Here is a 15005-nt window from a genome sequence, read left to right as displayed (position 1 = left end):
AATACATAATTTAGTTTTACACTATTTTAAGAAAATTTGAGTTTTCGTAAAACTAAAAGGTCACTGACCTCTATAGTTACACAACAACTGCTGTATCAATTAGTTTTTAAAGTAAGAAATACATATTATACACATTTGTAGTTATTTAGATGTTATTGGCAAGCATAAATGTTATCTCTAAACACAAGTTTCATCAAATGCATCAGCAATTATGGAATAAGACATTGCAGTTAATAATTTTGTTAGGAAAAATTTGAGTTTTTGTAAAAGGTCAATGACCTTTTGACCTCTAGTTACGTATAACTGTTGTATTAATTGTTTTTTTAATGTATATTAGTAGAATATATATACTATACACATTGGTACTAAAGCTATTTAGATATGATTATAAAACAATGGATTATAGGCATAAACGCTACCCCCTACCACAAAATTGTTTACATTACATTTGATCAAGAATCAATTTCAATAAGAATAGTACATCATTACTTTTAAAATTCTTCTAGTTAACATCATGTTTCTTATTTTATATATCGATAGGTACAGAAAAAACACAATTTTTATTAAATGCATCCACAATTATGGCATATGATATTACAGTTAATCATTTTTTAATAGAAAAAAATGAGTTTTTGTAAAAGGTCAATAACCATTTGACCTCTAGTTATATAATATAAATAGGTGTTGTATTTTGTTTTTTTAAATTGCATATTAGAAAGAAATATATATTCTACACATCGATATCAAGATTATTGAGATTGGATTATAAAACCACAAGTTATGGGCATAAATGTTACCCCCTACACCAAAAATATTTACGGAATAAAATCGCTATATAGTTGTTGAGATTACGTAAAAAATAATGTGTTCCAATGCTTCAATTTTCGGTGACTTTTAATATGTCATTCTAAAGTACATTTGGAATGAAAAAATCAATGTTTCGTTACTATTGCAATTTGTGGTGGGTTTACCTCTAAATATCACTAGATTGACTGGATTAAGTAGCTACCTATGTATGGTACCAGTCGAGTTTTAGGGGCTATACCAATTACCTTTATATATATTACTGTATATACTTACTATCTTTTATCTTTGCAGATGGAATATTGACTTGTTGTGGCAAGAAATGCAAGGAATTAAAAACTGATTTTACAGCATTGTAGATTTATGTTGCATTATAATAATTCTATTTAAACATAGAAGAATCTTAAAATGTGGACCAAGGAGTATTGTTCAGATTTATAAACATTTTAATTATATAATAAATAATATTAATAAATGTTTTAGTCAATTTGAAAGAGTAGGGCCTATATAATTTTATATTTATTTAATTTCTTGCTGAATGAAAATAAATGAATTAAATGTACACTTGTCTCAATGCTATTTTTTATATTACACCGCTTTGAAATAAAGCTAATATATCAAAAACTACAATAATCATGGACCTCTAATTCATAGGTCCATGCAATAAGTATCACATTTTTCGGGTGGCCGCTTACGGGAGATAATTTACCATACAAAAAATTAATTTTTAGTAAAAAAAGTGGCTGCAGCCGCTTACGAGAGGTGGCCGTTTACGGGAGGTACCAAATGCACTAATTAGATAGGAAGAACAAACATGCTTTTGAAAGTGCGTCTGTTAAGGGAGGTGACCGCTTACGGGAGGTGGCCACTGTAATTGAGCATTTGAGTCGGAAGTGATGGTGGATGGGCATGTGGGATCTGCCTATGTTAGCAAATAGAAGAAGTAAAAAAATGAAAGAGGAGCTTCAAAAGGAGGAGAGGAGTAATCTGTTGCAAATATTAAAATTCACAACGATCTGATAATTTATATTATTTAATTTTCAGAGGATATAACCTATAAAATTACATTAAAACTGGGAAATACATAATCTATAATTAAATTGTGGTTTTTTTTGTCACAACACAACTAGAATTATATAAAACATTAAGAATTGTTCTGACCAATGGGTTTAAAATCACATAATCAAAGAAAATAAAATGTTTTTAATAATTTACCATGTTTTTTTTTTATAAAAATGCCTATGTTTCTGGCAACACTGCTTGTAGATTTTTAAATTACTATTTAATTTTAACTTATTAAACATTAGAACTACCTATTTGTAATAAATCAGCTTAAAAAATACACCACTTTGGGCGTTATGGTGAAGTAAAGTTTAGTTGTTTTTAACAATTAATAAAAACTGAAAAACACCCCTTTTTAAATAAATGGTGAAAATGTTTCCAATCGGATGTTGTGACGTCAACATATGGCCAGTTAAATAAAAAAAGTCGTATTGTCATCTTTTGCGTCATAATTCATTACATTTAAAAGAGCGAGTATCAATATTTCACGTATTCAAATTTCTTCTACACGTTAATATGTTGTTGCTGAGATAATTTCCTTCCGAAATTGCTACCTTCACTTTCACTTTCATTTTAAAACCGTCAACATGTTAAAAATTGCAATGAATAGCGGGTCCCGTAATTTCACCTATTCTACACTGTATGTGATATGGATACAGTTTATACTGTGTATACTATATATGAATCAAAATAATAGAATTCAGCAATAACAACATATCATATTCTTCTGTTCAGGTCATAATGCCAACGTGAACACTAGGCCTAGCTACAGTATACTAACGTAACGGCAACCTTTTCTGCCTAGTTTTCAAGGCATTTTAGCATGATGTTATACTAAATATGATGAAAAAATTTGTTCATTATGGAGCTGTTGTAGGCGCTCCGATAAAATTTCATTTGTAAGCGTTTACGATTGGAATAGCCTAGGCTAGTATTTATTTATAGTTATACGCACGATCGCCGTACCCCCAGCGCAAGCCCTTCTTGGCGGCCACATGGTGTACGGTATTCGACTAGTATATTCTCCAGGTGATTATAGCATGGACCTAGCGTACACACTTCTCGGATACATAGATACTAATCGAATACGATTACACACACGGTCATGCACTCGATGTTGCGGGTGCGAAACTCATGAATAAAAAGTTAGAAAGAACTTGTTGAGCCTGGGCGCGGGCGAGCCTAGGTAAGAAAAAACCTAAATAAAGGACGCCGTTGTAGATATAACAAAATATATTATTACAATAATATTGATTACAATTTTAAAAAAAATTGTTTTGATGAAATATAAGGTGCATCTTATACATCGACGATATAAAAAATACCGATATTTTAGTCTCAGTTAGGGGGTGCGTCTTATACACAGGTGCGACTTATACACCAAAATATACGGTAAGCCATTGCGTGTTTCAAAAAACTACTGCGCAAAAATGCGTTTTTGCGCGTGCGATTCTTAAAATGCGTAAAAAATACAATTTGATGTGTAAATCACATTCTACTCACAATCCTTAGTCCATTCACCGATTTTAAGTCCATTCCGACTTAAAATAACGCTATACAAGCAAGTTAAAAATGACAAAATGCGCACATTAATTTCACAAAAGTTCTGAAAATGGTGAAAAATAGGTCTTTTTTTAAATGAAAATAACTCTTCAGAATGCAAGATGACCCCCAATTTTTTTAACTTATTCAGCAAGCCATTGAGTTGTAGATATGAATTCATGTACACATTTGACGTCCAAAATGTTGTGACGTCATCAAATGGCCACTTGAATTTAAAAAAAAAGGATTTGTTATCTTTTTGTGTAGATTATTACATTCAACAGAGCGAATCTCGGTTATTTGTGCTCGAATTTTGCACAAATTTCAGCATGTGCTTGCTTAATTATTTATCTTTCCATGAGTGGTCAGCGTTTTCATTTTGATGACGTCATCATGCGTAAAAACTTGAATAACGTAGGTCGTGTAATTTCACATACACCATACATTTGAATATCTTACAGCTCTTCAGAATTAAATGTGACCTTGAAGATTATAACTTATTATGAAAGCTGATGAAATGTAGATATGAATTCATACAAAAAATAAGCTTATCGGATGTTGCGATGTTATCATATGGCCAGTTGAAGTTAAAAAGTAGTTTTTAAATTTCTTTAGACAAAGTTGTACAAATTTCAAAGAGCGCGCATTGCGCTTCTACGTGCCAAATTCTATTCCAATTCTTATATTTATTTGCTCAATTCATTATCTTTCGAAATTGTCAACTTCGAGTTTATTTTGATAATTTCATCATATCAAAAAATTAGAACATGGTGTGTGTCCCGTAATTTCACCTATGCTACACTGTATATAGATAGATATACAGTATATACCGTATTTTTCGGTGTATAAGTCGCACCTGCGTAAAAGACGCACCCCCTAACTGAGAGTAAAATATCGGTATTTTTTATATCGTCGATGTATAAGACGCACCTAATATTTCATCAAAACAATGTTTTTTTTAAATTGTAATGAATATTATTGTAATAATATATTTTGTTATATCTACAACGCCGTCCTTTATTTAGGTTTTTTCTTACCTAGGTTCGGCCGTGCCCAGCCTCAACAAGTTGTTTCTAACTTGTTATTCATGAGTTTCGCACCCACAACATCGAGTGCATGACCGTGTGTGGGCTAGCCTCGCTCGATCATTTCGAGAGGGCGAACGTTTTCACGGACAATCGTATTCGATTAGTATCTATGTATCCGAGAAGTGTGTACGCTAGGTCCATACTATAATCACCTGGAGAATATACTAGTCGAATACCGTACAACATGTGGCCGCCAAGGGCTTGCGCTGGGGTACGGCGGTCGTGCGTATAACTATAAATAAATACTATTCCAATCGTAAACGTTTATGAATGAAAATGAAATTTTATCGGAGCGCCTAAAACAGCTCCATAATAAACAAATCTTTTCATCATATTTAGTATAACATCACGCTAAAATGCCTTGAAAACTAGGCAGAAGCAGGTTGCCGTTACATTAGTACACTGTAGCTAGGCCTAGCCTACTCAGGCCTAGCCAACGAGGTGACGATATGTACACTCTGTGTGGTGAGGCATTTATGTTCGGTGTATAGATTTCGATTCAAGTCAGCCCTAAACCGTCTCGGCCAAAGTCAAGTCGGCCCCAAGTCAAGTCGGCCCCAAGACAACTCGACCTCAAGTCAACTCGGCCTCACGTCAACTCGGCCAAAAAATAATCGGTCAACTCGGCCCCGTTAAAGTATGGAACGCAAAAAGTGCAAATGAAGGGGATTGATAAAATAATATTTCTTCACAATTTTTTAACTATGAATAATTTTGACTTTTAATGAATATTAATATTTAGACAACTAGAGGGTGAGCTCGCTTCGCTCACTGCCCCTCTAGGAAGTGTAGACGATGGTTCTCGGAATGATGAAAATGTTCTCCTTGTACGTTTTCTGTCGGTTACCATTATTGAAAATGCTTGACATTCGTAAAACTACGTTCTCTTTCACAGTGTTTTAGATGATTAATTTTAAAGTATAGTGTTTATTTTTTGGTAGGGCCCTTTTGGGAGGCGGAGTTCATTGGAGGGAGGTGCTTATTCGAGGGATATATGTTAATTTTTTTAGTTTTAATAATATGGTTAACATTTATAATCAAATGAAATCCTCTAATAGATATGAAAAGTCAGTGGTAAAAAAGAATAACAAATGCTTGGTAAATTGTAGATAACAGTGCGATGAATTCTACTACAAATAGTATAATGATTATTATTCAAAGTGATGTTTTATTGGAGAGGCGTTTATTCAAATAAATACCATCCTAATAATTATTAATACATTATTTAATTTAAACATTTTTTTAAACTAACTGCCGTGACAGAGTGGGCCCAAGAAAGAAGACATTACGGCTTGCAACATGGGCAGACATCTCGGTCCTAACGGGACACAGGTAGTCTACAGTTATTCCTGCCAACTTACTCAATCAACTATCGGGATTTCACTCGATTTTGAACAAAATGTCTTATCATCAAATCTCCCCATGTAATTTTATAATACTATTTCCCACAATATATTCCGATTCTTTATGGCGTATATTTAATTTGATCTTTATTAATTTGCAGTATTATTTTTATTTTTTAACTACTGTACCTTCACACACGCGCGGTCCGTTCCTAAAATAAACAAAAAACTGAAATGGCTATGCGACTATAGCTCCAGTCCTACTATCGGTTTTTTTCTTCCTTCTTCCAAAGGGACACTGTATTGATTGATGGAAAGTGCCTGTTTCCAGTCACTTTTAGGGTCAAATCTATTATTTTAACTGCTCCCTTGTGTATAAAAGAGAGAAAATAGTTGAAACCAGGTTGTTGCAAGGTGAACCCGGAAATTACTTTGACCCGCGAAGAATTGAAATTGAGTAGAAAATCTACTGTTGAAATCATAAATTGTGTTAAAAAACTCTTTATAATATCTTCCTAAGATAGAAATATGGAACAATAGCGTCGATGTGAAAACTAATGTTATCAAATCTACGTTTCGCGGTGCATCTGAGATAGATAAGGTAGGTATCCAAGGCGGAGATTTGTACCGAAGTTTTTGCATTGTGCTCGCCTATGTCAGAATTAACCATAATTTATATATAGATAATATATTTAGCAAAAAAAATAGGAATGATTTCACCAACTTTCCTTTATTTACGTTTAATAAAATTTCAAATTGCATTGAAAACAATTCGTAGCTGAGCCTCCCTGCGCGTTTGGCAGCTTTTTCGATATCTACAACTGCTACGTGTTTTCGCTGACAGAGGGATTCCCCTTTTTTAAAAACGAAAATCATTGACAAAAACGATGTACAATCATTTTTTCTATGGCCAAATGGTGGAACGTAGGCCTCCGTCTTCGATTTACTAAAATGCTGGTACTTCTATTCATATCGGCAATGAGTTCATTTTTTTATATGATATTATTTAATTATATTATATTTTTTATTTCTTCATTTTTTTTAAAGCGTGGATAGTAAGAATCATAATAATATTAAGCACTTTTTGCGTTCCATACTTTATTGTGGCCGAGTTGACCGATTAGTTTTTGGCCGAGTTGACGTTTGGCCGAGTTGACTTGAGGCCGAGTTGACTTGGGGCCGAGTTGACTTGGGGCCGAGTTGACTTGGGGCCGAGTTGACTTGGGGCCGACTTGACGTGGGGCCGACTTGACTTTGGCCGAGACGGTTTGGGGCCGACTTGACCTGCACCCGGTGTATAAGACGCACCCTTAATTTAGAGGTCAAATTTGCGTGTCAAAAGTGCGACTTATTTACACCGAAATATACGGTACTGTACATATTGTATATGGCATATAATAGGCACAAGTCAACACTATAGCATAATAGGATGGCATACATCATCATTTTCCGATCATATGTTAACGTACGTGCATGTTTAAAAAAATTAATTTCAGTAATTAATTAATATCAATAATTAATTAATTAATTAATGTCAATAGAATGATAAAAATGATCACCTATAATTCGTCAAAGTGACAAATTAAATTCTAGTTTGTATTTTATCACTGTGCTCCACTGGCGCCAAATTGAGTCCACTTGAGCAGTGTATTAACATACGAAAAGATATGAAAATTCAGTGACTTATTTCTGTTTTATATCACTGTGCTCCACTAGTGCCAAATTGGGTCCACTTGAGCAAAGTGTATTAACATACGAAAAGATGTATTTTTTTTTTTAAACCAGAAACAACAGTAGAAACAAAACTCAGAAACACATAAATTACGACGAAACAGATAAAGATTGGAATTAAAAATATTGATACGAGAATGGGCCTGGACTAAACTATTATAAGATAAACCTAAACTACTGATGTAACCATTTAAAGGGAACACAAAGGACATTTTTGTTACTTAAATTTACTAAAATTTAGTGACTTTATTATTTCTATATACCACCTGGTGACAAATTGAGTTCACTTGAGCACAGTGTATTAACATAAAAAAAATATTAAAATGCAGTGACTTATCTTTATTTTATATCACTGTGCTCCACTAGCACCAAATTGGGTCCACTTGAGCACTGTGTATTAGCATACGAATGAACTATACAAACTTACTGTAGTGACTTTATTTACATGTTATCTGTGCTCCACTGGCACAAAATTGGGTCTACTTGAGCACAGTGTATAGAACATACAAAAAGGTATTAAAGTTCAGTAACTTTTTTCTATTTTATATCATTGTGCTCCACTGTTGCCAAAGTTTATTAACATACGAAAAGATATTAACATTTAGTGACTTTATTTCTGTTATATCGCTGTGATCCACTGGGTCCACTTGAGCACAGTGTATTATTTCTATTTTATATTCCTGTGCTCCGCTCGTGCCAAATTGGGTCCATTGACCTCTGTGTAATAGATACGAATGAGATACTGTATTAAAATGTATTGACTTCATTTCTATTTTACATCACTGTGCTCCCATTGTGCTAAATTGGGTCCACTTCTTGAGCACAGTGTATTAACATACGAAAAAATATATTTAAATTAGTGACTTATTTCTATTCTATATCACTGTGCTCCACCGGTGCCCAATTTAATCCACTGGACCAGTTACCGTAGTACTATTTCTATTTCTGAAGGAAATAAAGGCATAAATGGCGCTCCGTAGTGAAGTAGAGAATGCTCCATCGTCAGAATGACGCTCTGAATATAATTATTAATACCTCCAATAAGGCAGTACATTAAAAAACATGGCTTCAGTATAGAAGACCTCATGACAAAGATTGTAAAACATTGATGTCTAGGTATACATGAATAAAGGTATTGTGTTATAAGAAACCTCTCTTGTGTCTGAAGATATTACATGGTGGCACAATTGAACAAAACCAGTTACCAGGTGAGGTGAGAAGATAGACCAATATGTGACTGACTTAGAGAACAAGAGCAAGACATGTGAGTTTGGCGAAATTGAGGAGAATCCCTTTATAAGAGACAGAATTGTTTGTGGACTATTGGACAATCAATTACGTGCAGCACAATATGTAAAGAATCAGAAGCATCGAGAAACTCAAAGCTCAAAGCTGATCACCAAGCAAAATGACAAAACTTTCCATAAATAAAACATACCTCAGCATTTATTTGACAAAAATATAGTAAAGCAAAATTTCTGTTTCTATTGTTTTTATTTTGTAGTAAAAAAACATTTTCCCCAGGCCTTGTGTTGTTACAAAAATAAAGCAGGCCTATTGAAGATGGAGATTGTGTTAACCACATGGTGGAAAAAATTGATTGTGATTAGTCCAGTCCAGTCGGTTGAAAATAACCCTTAACTTGCTTATAAAAAAGAGACAGCTTTCCTCTTGTTTGTTTACTGATTTTTTTAAGAGTTAGGGGGGTTTCAGCATTAAACTTGTCCAGTCTACTGCCTTGTGTGTATATATATGAATGAGTAACTTGATGTTCCACGCTAGTTTTTAGCTTGAATGAAATGCGTGAATGGCTCTTAGCTAGGCCTAAAAGGGGACGAGATCATAGACACTATAGGTTTAAATACAAGGTGCATTTATTTATGTCATTTGTTAGAAAATACAATGGTAATCAGTTGATACATGTAGTTTTTAGCCTAGTTTTTTTTAACAATTGTATTTGTAGCCTAGTTAGGCCTTATTTATTCTGGCCTTTTTGTTGTTGAAATCCATCTCTCACACATTGAATTGATGATACAAGATGTCAGCCTAGGTCAACCCTTGTTTCGCGTCATAACAGGAAACATTCTGATTGGATACAACATTGACTTACAGTAGCGTCGTACGCTGAAACGGTACTATCAAAGAATATATATCACAAGAATGAGTAATCCGTGATTTTCCCTGTAACAGTAATATTGTCCATGTGGTAGGGCGCCGCCATAAGTGTGGATGTATCTGGGATGTATACAACTTTTTGTGACGGTTTCAATAATCAAAGGCTAGACCACCGGTAGTATTTTCATGATAAAAAATGTTATCAACTACATGCCAACATCATGTTAAATACTATTTGGATATTTAATTGTTCGTTTTATGCAATTTATTTAGTAAAAACTGCCGTATAAACAGTTTGCTTTATCAACCGGGCGCTACGATAGCGTGACCGGGCGTGTTGGTGTTTACGCGTTTTCACGAAGGATAGTTTAATAATATTCCTATATTTAACTTGTTTCTGGTAAAACAAATAAATGTTAATGACATTTAACATTTTGTCCTATTAATAACATGTATTTTATACTAATTTATATCATAAAAACAATACTTAATTTACCGGGCGTAGAGTAGTACACGGCAATGGTAAAGAATAGGCCGTGCTGAGTAACAATTCGTTGATTTTTGGTGTTGCTGTGTTAGGCCTTTTTTGTGAACTAACTTAGCATGTTAGTAAATAATTGTCTGTAAAAGTAAATGTACACTAGTTTGTTAATAAATATGTATTATAAAATAGTTTACAATTGCAAAATATATTATCATAATTCTATTTAATGTGACATGTATAATATCTATTAAATCAAGTCTTATTTAGTATGTATACATCTGCCCTTATGAGGGCGGGCATCACTCACTGGAGCTCTCTGTTACAAATTTCTCATGCAAAAATCGCGGAATACTCATTCTTGTGATATATATTCTTTGGTACTATCAACCGTTTTCCACTACAACGCTACAACCGTTGTACGACGCGTTGTACGCTAATCTCCAACTGTTCAGACACACATTCTTTTAGCGTCGTACGCTAAAACGGTCTAATGCCATGGGTCTGAACAGGGCCTGAGAGATTGGAATGTTCCATTCATCGCAAATCAAAAAAAAATTTGTATAAACGTATATTAAAGATTCAAGATTCAAGATTCAAGAAATTTTATTTGTCCATAAAAATGGAAATTCACTTTGCTTGGTAGATTAAAACAACAATATTGCAACAATTTAAAAACGAGCAGTATTATAACAGATTAAAAATACAAGATAAAAAGTTAAAAATACTGTTAAAAATGTAAAACTATTAAAAATTGCATTAACGTCTTACATTAGAATTAAAAATATGAATGCTATTTACAACGAAGGATTTTCTAGTTCTACAAAGATTTGCTCTTGGAGGTCGTAGCCTAATAGTATTTTTTAAAGAAAATCAGCCTGTCTTCAACATTATGATACTGTACTCGAGCTGTTCAACCAGTTTTTAAGTCATTAAAAACAATTATCGTAGGAGGAGATAGAAAAATGCGAATCATCCTCGTATTATTGTATGCGGGTATTTTTTAAGATGGCCATGCATTAGACAGTGTATACCATGATCGGAAAACACCCCTATTTGGGGAAAATCGTTGAACCTAAATTCGTTTTAATTGTCAATAACTTATTATCGAACTCAATTCAATTAGTAAACAGGGTTACATGAGGTGGTTAAAATCAGTATCGAAAGTACGAACCAACTTTATATACCATTGAGTAAACATTCTAGAAATAACACTCTATTTACCGAATTTTGCCCTTGCGTAAATTTATATATAGATATACAGTAGATTTACCTTTCTGTTTCCACCAAAACGTTCTTCTCATCTTGTGATTCAGACTTTGTGACCTGCTTGGTTGCTGCATCAACATTGGTCTCTCGATATAAATATCGGTAGAACCCACTCAAATCTTTTTGTTTTGTGACATCTAATTTAGCTGAGAATAAGACATTAAAAAATAAATAAAACAAGTAAATAAGGACTGTGAATGCTATTCTCCAGCGGGAATTGTCTACCCATGCTGGTAATGTACTGATGCGAAATAGCAATTAACATTAAGCACCATAACTACACTGACAACACAGGGTCAGGGACAGATCTCTGCCTTGGATACCTACCTTATCTATCCCAGATGTACCGCGAAACGTAGATTTGATAACATTAGTTTCCACTATTACGATACTGTTCCATAATTCTATCTTAGGAAGATAATAAAGGGTGTTGAAACAAAATTTCTGATTTCATCAGTAGATTTTCAACTGTGTGTGCGCTGGAAGTAATTTCTGGGTTCACCTTGCAACTTCCTGATTTTAATTTGTTGTTTATTTTTAGAACCGCTCGTGTGAAGGTGCAGTAACAAAATAGAAATTATACTGCAAATTAATAAAGATCAAATTAAATATACGCCATAAAGCATCCGAGTATATTGTGGGGAATAGTATATAAAATTACATGAACTGATGATAACATTTTTGTTTGAAATCGAGTGAAACCCCGATATATAGCAGAGTAAGCTGGCAGGAATAACTGTGGGCTATCTGTGTCCCGTTAGGACCCCAAAATCATAGAACATTACCGTACTGACGCGGGTATAAGCCCATACACGGGTATAAGCCCACCCCCGAATTTTGATTAATTTTCATAAAAAATTAGGCACTCGGATATAAGCCCACCCATTAATTCAAAGATCTACAGTGTGTGCCGTAATACATTATTTTACATTTGGCGACGTCCATACCCTACCTTTGATCATAACCAAGCTAGGCTAATACTATACGCTAGGGTACGGCAGGCCATATGGGGCCTAGCGGTCCTGTTTTGTCTACACTCCATTGCGGTAAATTTGTATTAACAAACATTGTATACTCGCTTTTCTGCTTGATAAATTCTTGTTCAATTGATGTTTAAAATAAGATATTCTACGATAAATTATACAAACTATAAGCTTAATTTTCCGACACATCTTATATCAACTGATAAAATGATGTATTCACTCTTTTACATTGCATATGATTGATTAACAGGATGAGGAAACATGCACTTTTTGTTTTTATTTGGTTTTATAGGTACGTTTTATGATTGGTCAATATTGACATTTGACCCTTAATCACAAAGGATTTTTTTTCATAAGGTGATTGAATAGACACCCATAATCATAAAAATGTAATAAAAGACCAAATTGTGCTTCAATAAATTTGTTATAATACATATACATAATAGCTGTAAATAGTCAATTTTGAACTTAGACTCCTTATATCTCGAAAACGCTTCCTATCCGATTACCTTCAGATTCGTAATCTACAAAAAATTCTGGTCTAGAAAAGTTGGATGGCAATTTGTCCCCTTTCGGGTGGTGATTTCCCCTCCTGCCACGGACTACAGTATTAAAAAATTTCTATTATAAAATATAAAACCTTTGCAACAAAAGATGGTACTACCACGTCCAAATCCTTTGGTACCACAAGATTTAAAATTTCACATTCACATAAGATTTTTACGCATTTACTTGAGGAGTATAACAGCATATAATAATATTAATAGTATATATATTGGGGTAATTGACAGAAAACACAGTAATTTTAGTTTTCAATTACAAAGCAGTGGTTTTCCTTATTTACCTTCTCTCTCAGCTTCCCTTTTTTCCTTTTCTTCTTCTTTTTTCATTTCTTCTAGTTTCTTCTTGTATGCTGATGTAACAAAAGCATCAGTTTCTCCGATATCTCCTTCTTCCTCTCTTTCCTTTTGGATCTTGCGTTCCATTATTTTTTCTTTTTCCCTATTTCGCACTTTAGCTGCCTTCATTAGTCCCTCAATGTACTTGGGCTGAAATGGGGATCTTATAATTAAACAATTATTTCACAAACAAAATCGGGCAATGAATTATCTTGTTTTACATGAACCTCTTCATTTATCTTATGAGCTGAATTGGCTAGTTGATGCTCAGATATTAGTCAAACCAATTTAACTTTTAACCAGATTTGAACTTGTCACGGTGACGAGTTAAGCTATCATGCTATGCATTGTAACATGCACATTCTATTCATTTAGGCTCAGTTTACAAGTAAGCTGTACCACAACGATACAAACAGCATAGCGTCGATCAAAATCGTTTAAAAAGGTGACGGTATTGGCATTGTAAATGATTTAAACGATGGTTATTTTTTTTATGTTTACACCACTCACATTTATTTAATTGTTTGAGTATGATAACCTTTCAAAAAAAAAATACCAATGTTTAAAATGTTGCTGATGATACAGAAAAATGATCCTTGAAATGAAGCATACGTGTGTCAAGTGGTATTTAAAAATATCTATTGGTTTCTAATTTATAGTCAATCTAAGAATTTTAGAAAATCGCACGTAGTTATGCTACGCGACCATATTTCCATTAAAGTTTGTTGCACAACTACATTATATACAGTACATGCATCTGCTGGCCAAGTTACAACATAACTGCCCACTGCCGTGGCTGCGCACAAAAAAATGAGCAGAAAAAATTAAATTTTGGACAATAACAATAGGCTATCGCTCTACAGAGAGCGATAGCCTAATAAATCAGTAAAATCAGTAAAACTGATATACCATTTTCACTATTGAAGGCTGGTTCAGCAAAATCTGTTATGATTTACTGTATAGAATGCCATGAGTTTCTGTGGTTTGATTCTTTGATAATGAGAATAAGTACAGAAATGACACTTGTTTGTTTGTTTGTTTGTTTTTATTTCTTTCTCATATAAAAATAACAGTGGTACAGAAATATATATATATACATCAAAACTCGCAGACTTAACAAACAACAAAATCAGAACAAAGACAACAACAAAAAACGAGTAGGAGCAAAGGATAACCCTCTAAACCCGGAGGTTTGTATCCTGAGGGGTCCCGAAAGAAAAATGAACAATTAATCAGACGGCAGGAAGTTAGAAAAGGCTAAATTAGTCAATTCGCTCTTTGAGGATTTTCTTTATATGAAGCTTGAAGGTGGACTTTAAATTAATTTCTTTGATATTCTGAGGCAAACTATTCCAGAGAATTATGCTATTATAAAAAAATGTAGAAGCAATGCAACTGGATTTTTTATAAATGATTAACAAAATCGTGTATGCTGCGCCCCTTGTATTATGGTGATGTCTTTCTGAAACTTTCAAAAAGTTTTCACGCATATACACAGGGGAGAAATTGTGCATTAAATTAAAAATATGATTGAGTTGCAGTTGATTCACTCTATTTATAATATTTAGATAGCCAGCAAGTTTAAAGTCGGAGGCAGAAAGGTGATATCGTGGTCCCTTTCCTAGGACAAATCTAATGACCTTATTTTGGACACGTTGGAGTTTGGAGACATACAATTTTGAAATACC

General features: G+C 33.6%; 1 protein-coding gene across 1 annotated transcript in view; it reads right to left on the bottom strand.

The window, feature by feature from the left end:
- LOC140044962 (uncharacterized) overlaps positions 1 to 15005 on the bottom strand; it is a 63080-nt gene that overhangs the window by 14747 nt on the left and 33328 nt on the right. Inside the window, exons 5-6 of the mRNA XM_072089687.1 lie at positions 13263 to 13467; positions 11440 to 11581 (exon numbers count right to left, since the gene is read on the bottom strand). Of these exons, the coding sequence (XP_071945788.1) occupies positions 11440 to 11581; positions 13263 to 13467 (347 nt within the window). The remainder of the gene's footprint in view (positions 1 to 11439; positions 11582 to 13262; positions 13468 to 15005) is intronic.

The sequence above is a fragment of the Antedon mediterranea genome, chromosome 3, assembly GCF_964355755.1.
Source record: "Antedon mediterranea chromosome 3, ecAntMedi1.1, whole genome shotgun sequence".
NCBI lineage: Eukaryota > Metazoa > Echinodermata > Crinoidea > Comatulida > Antedonidae > Antedon > Antedon mediterranea.
This window is presented reverse-complemented; position numbering and strand designations above follow the sequence as displayed.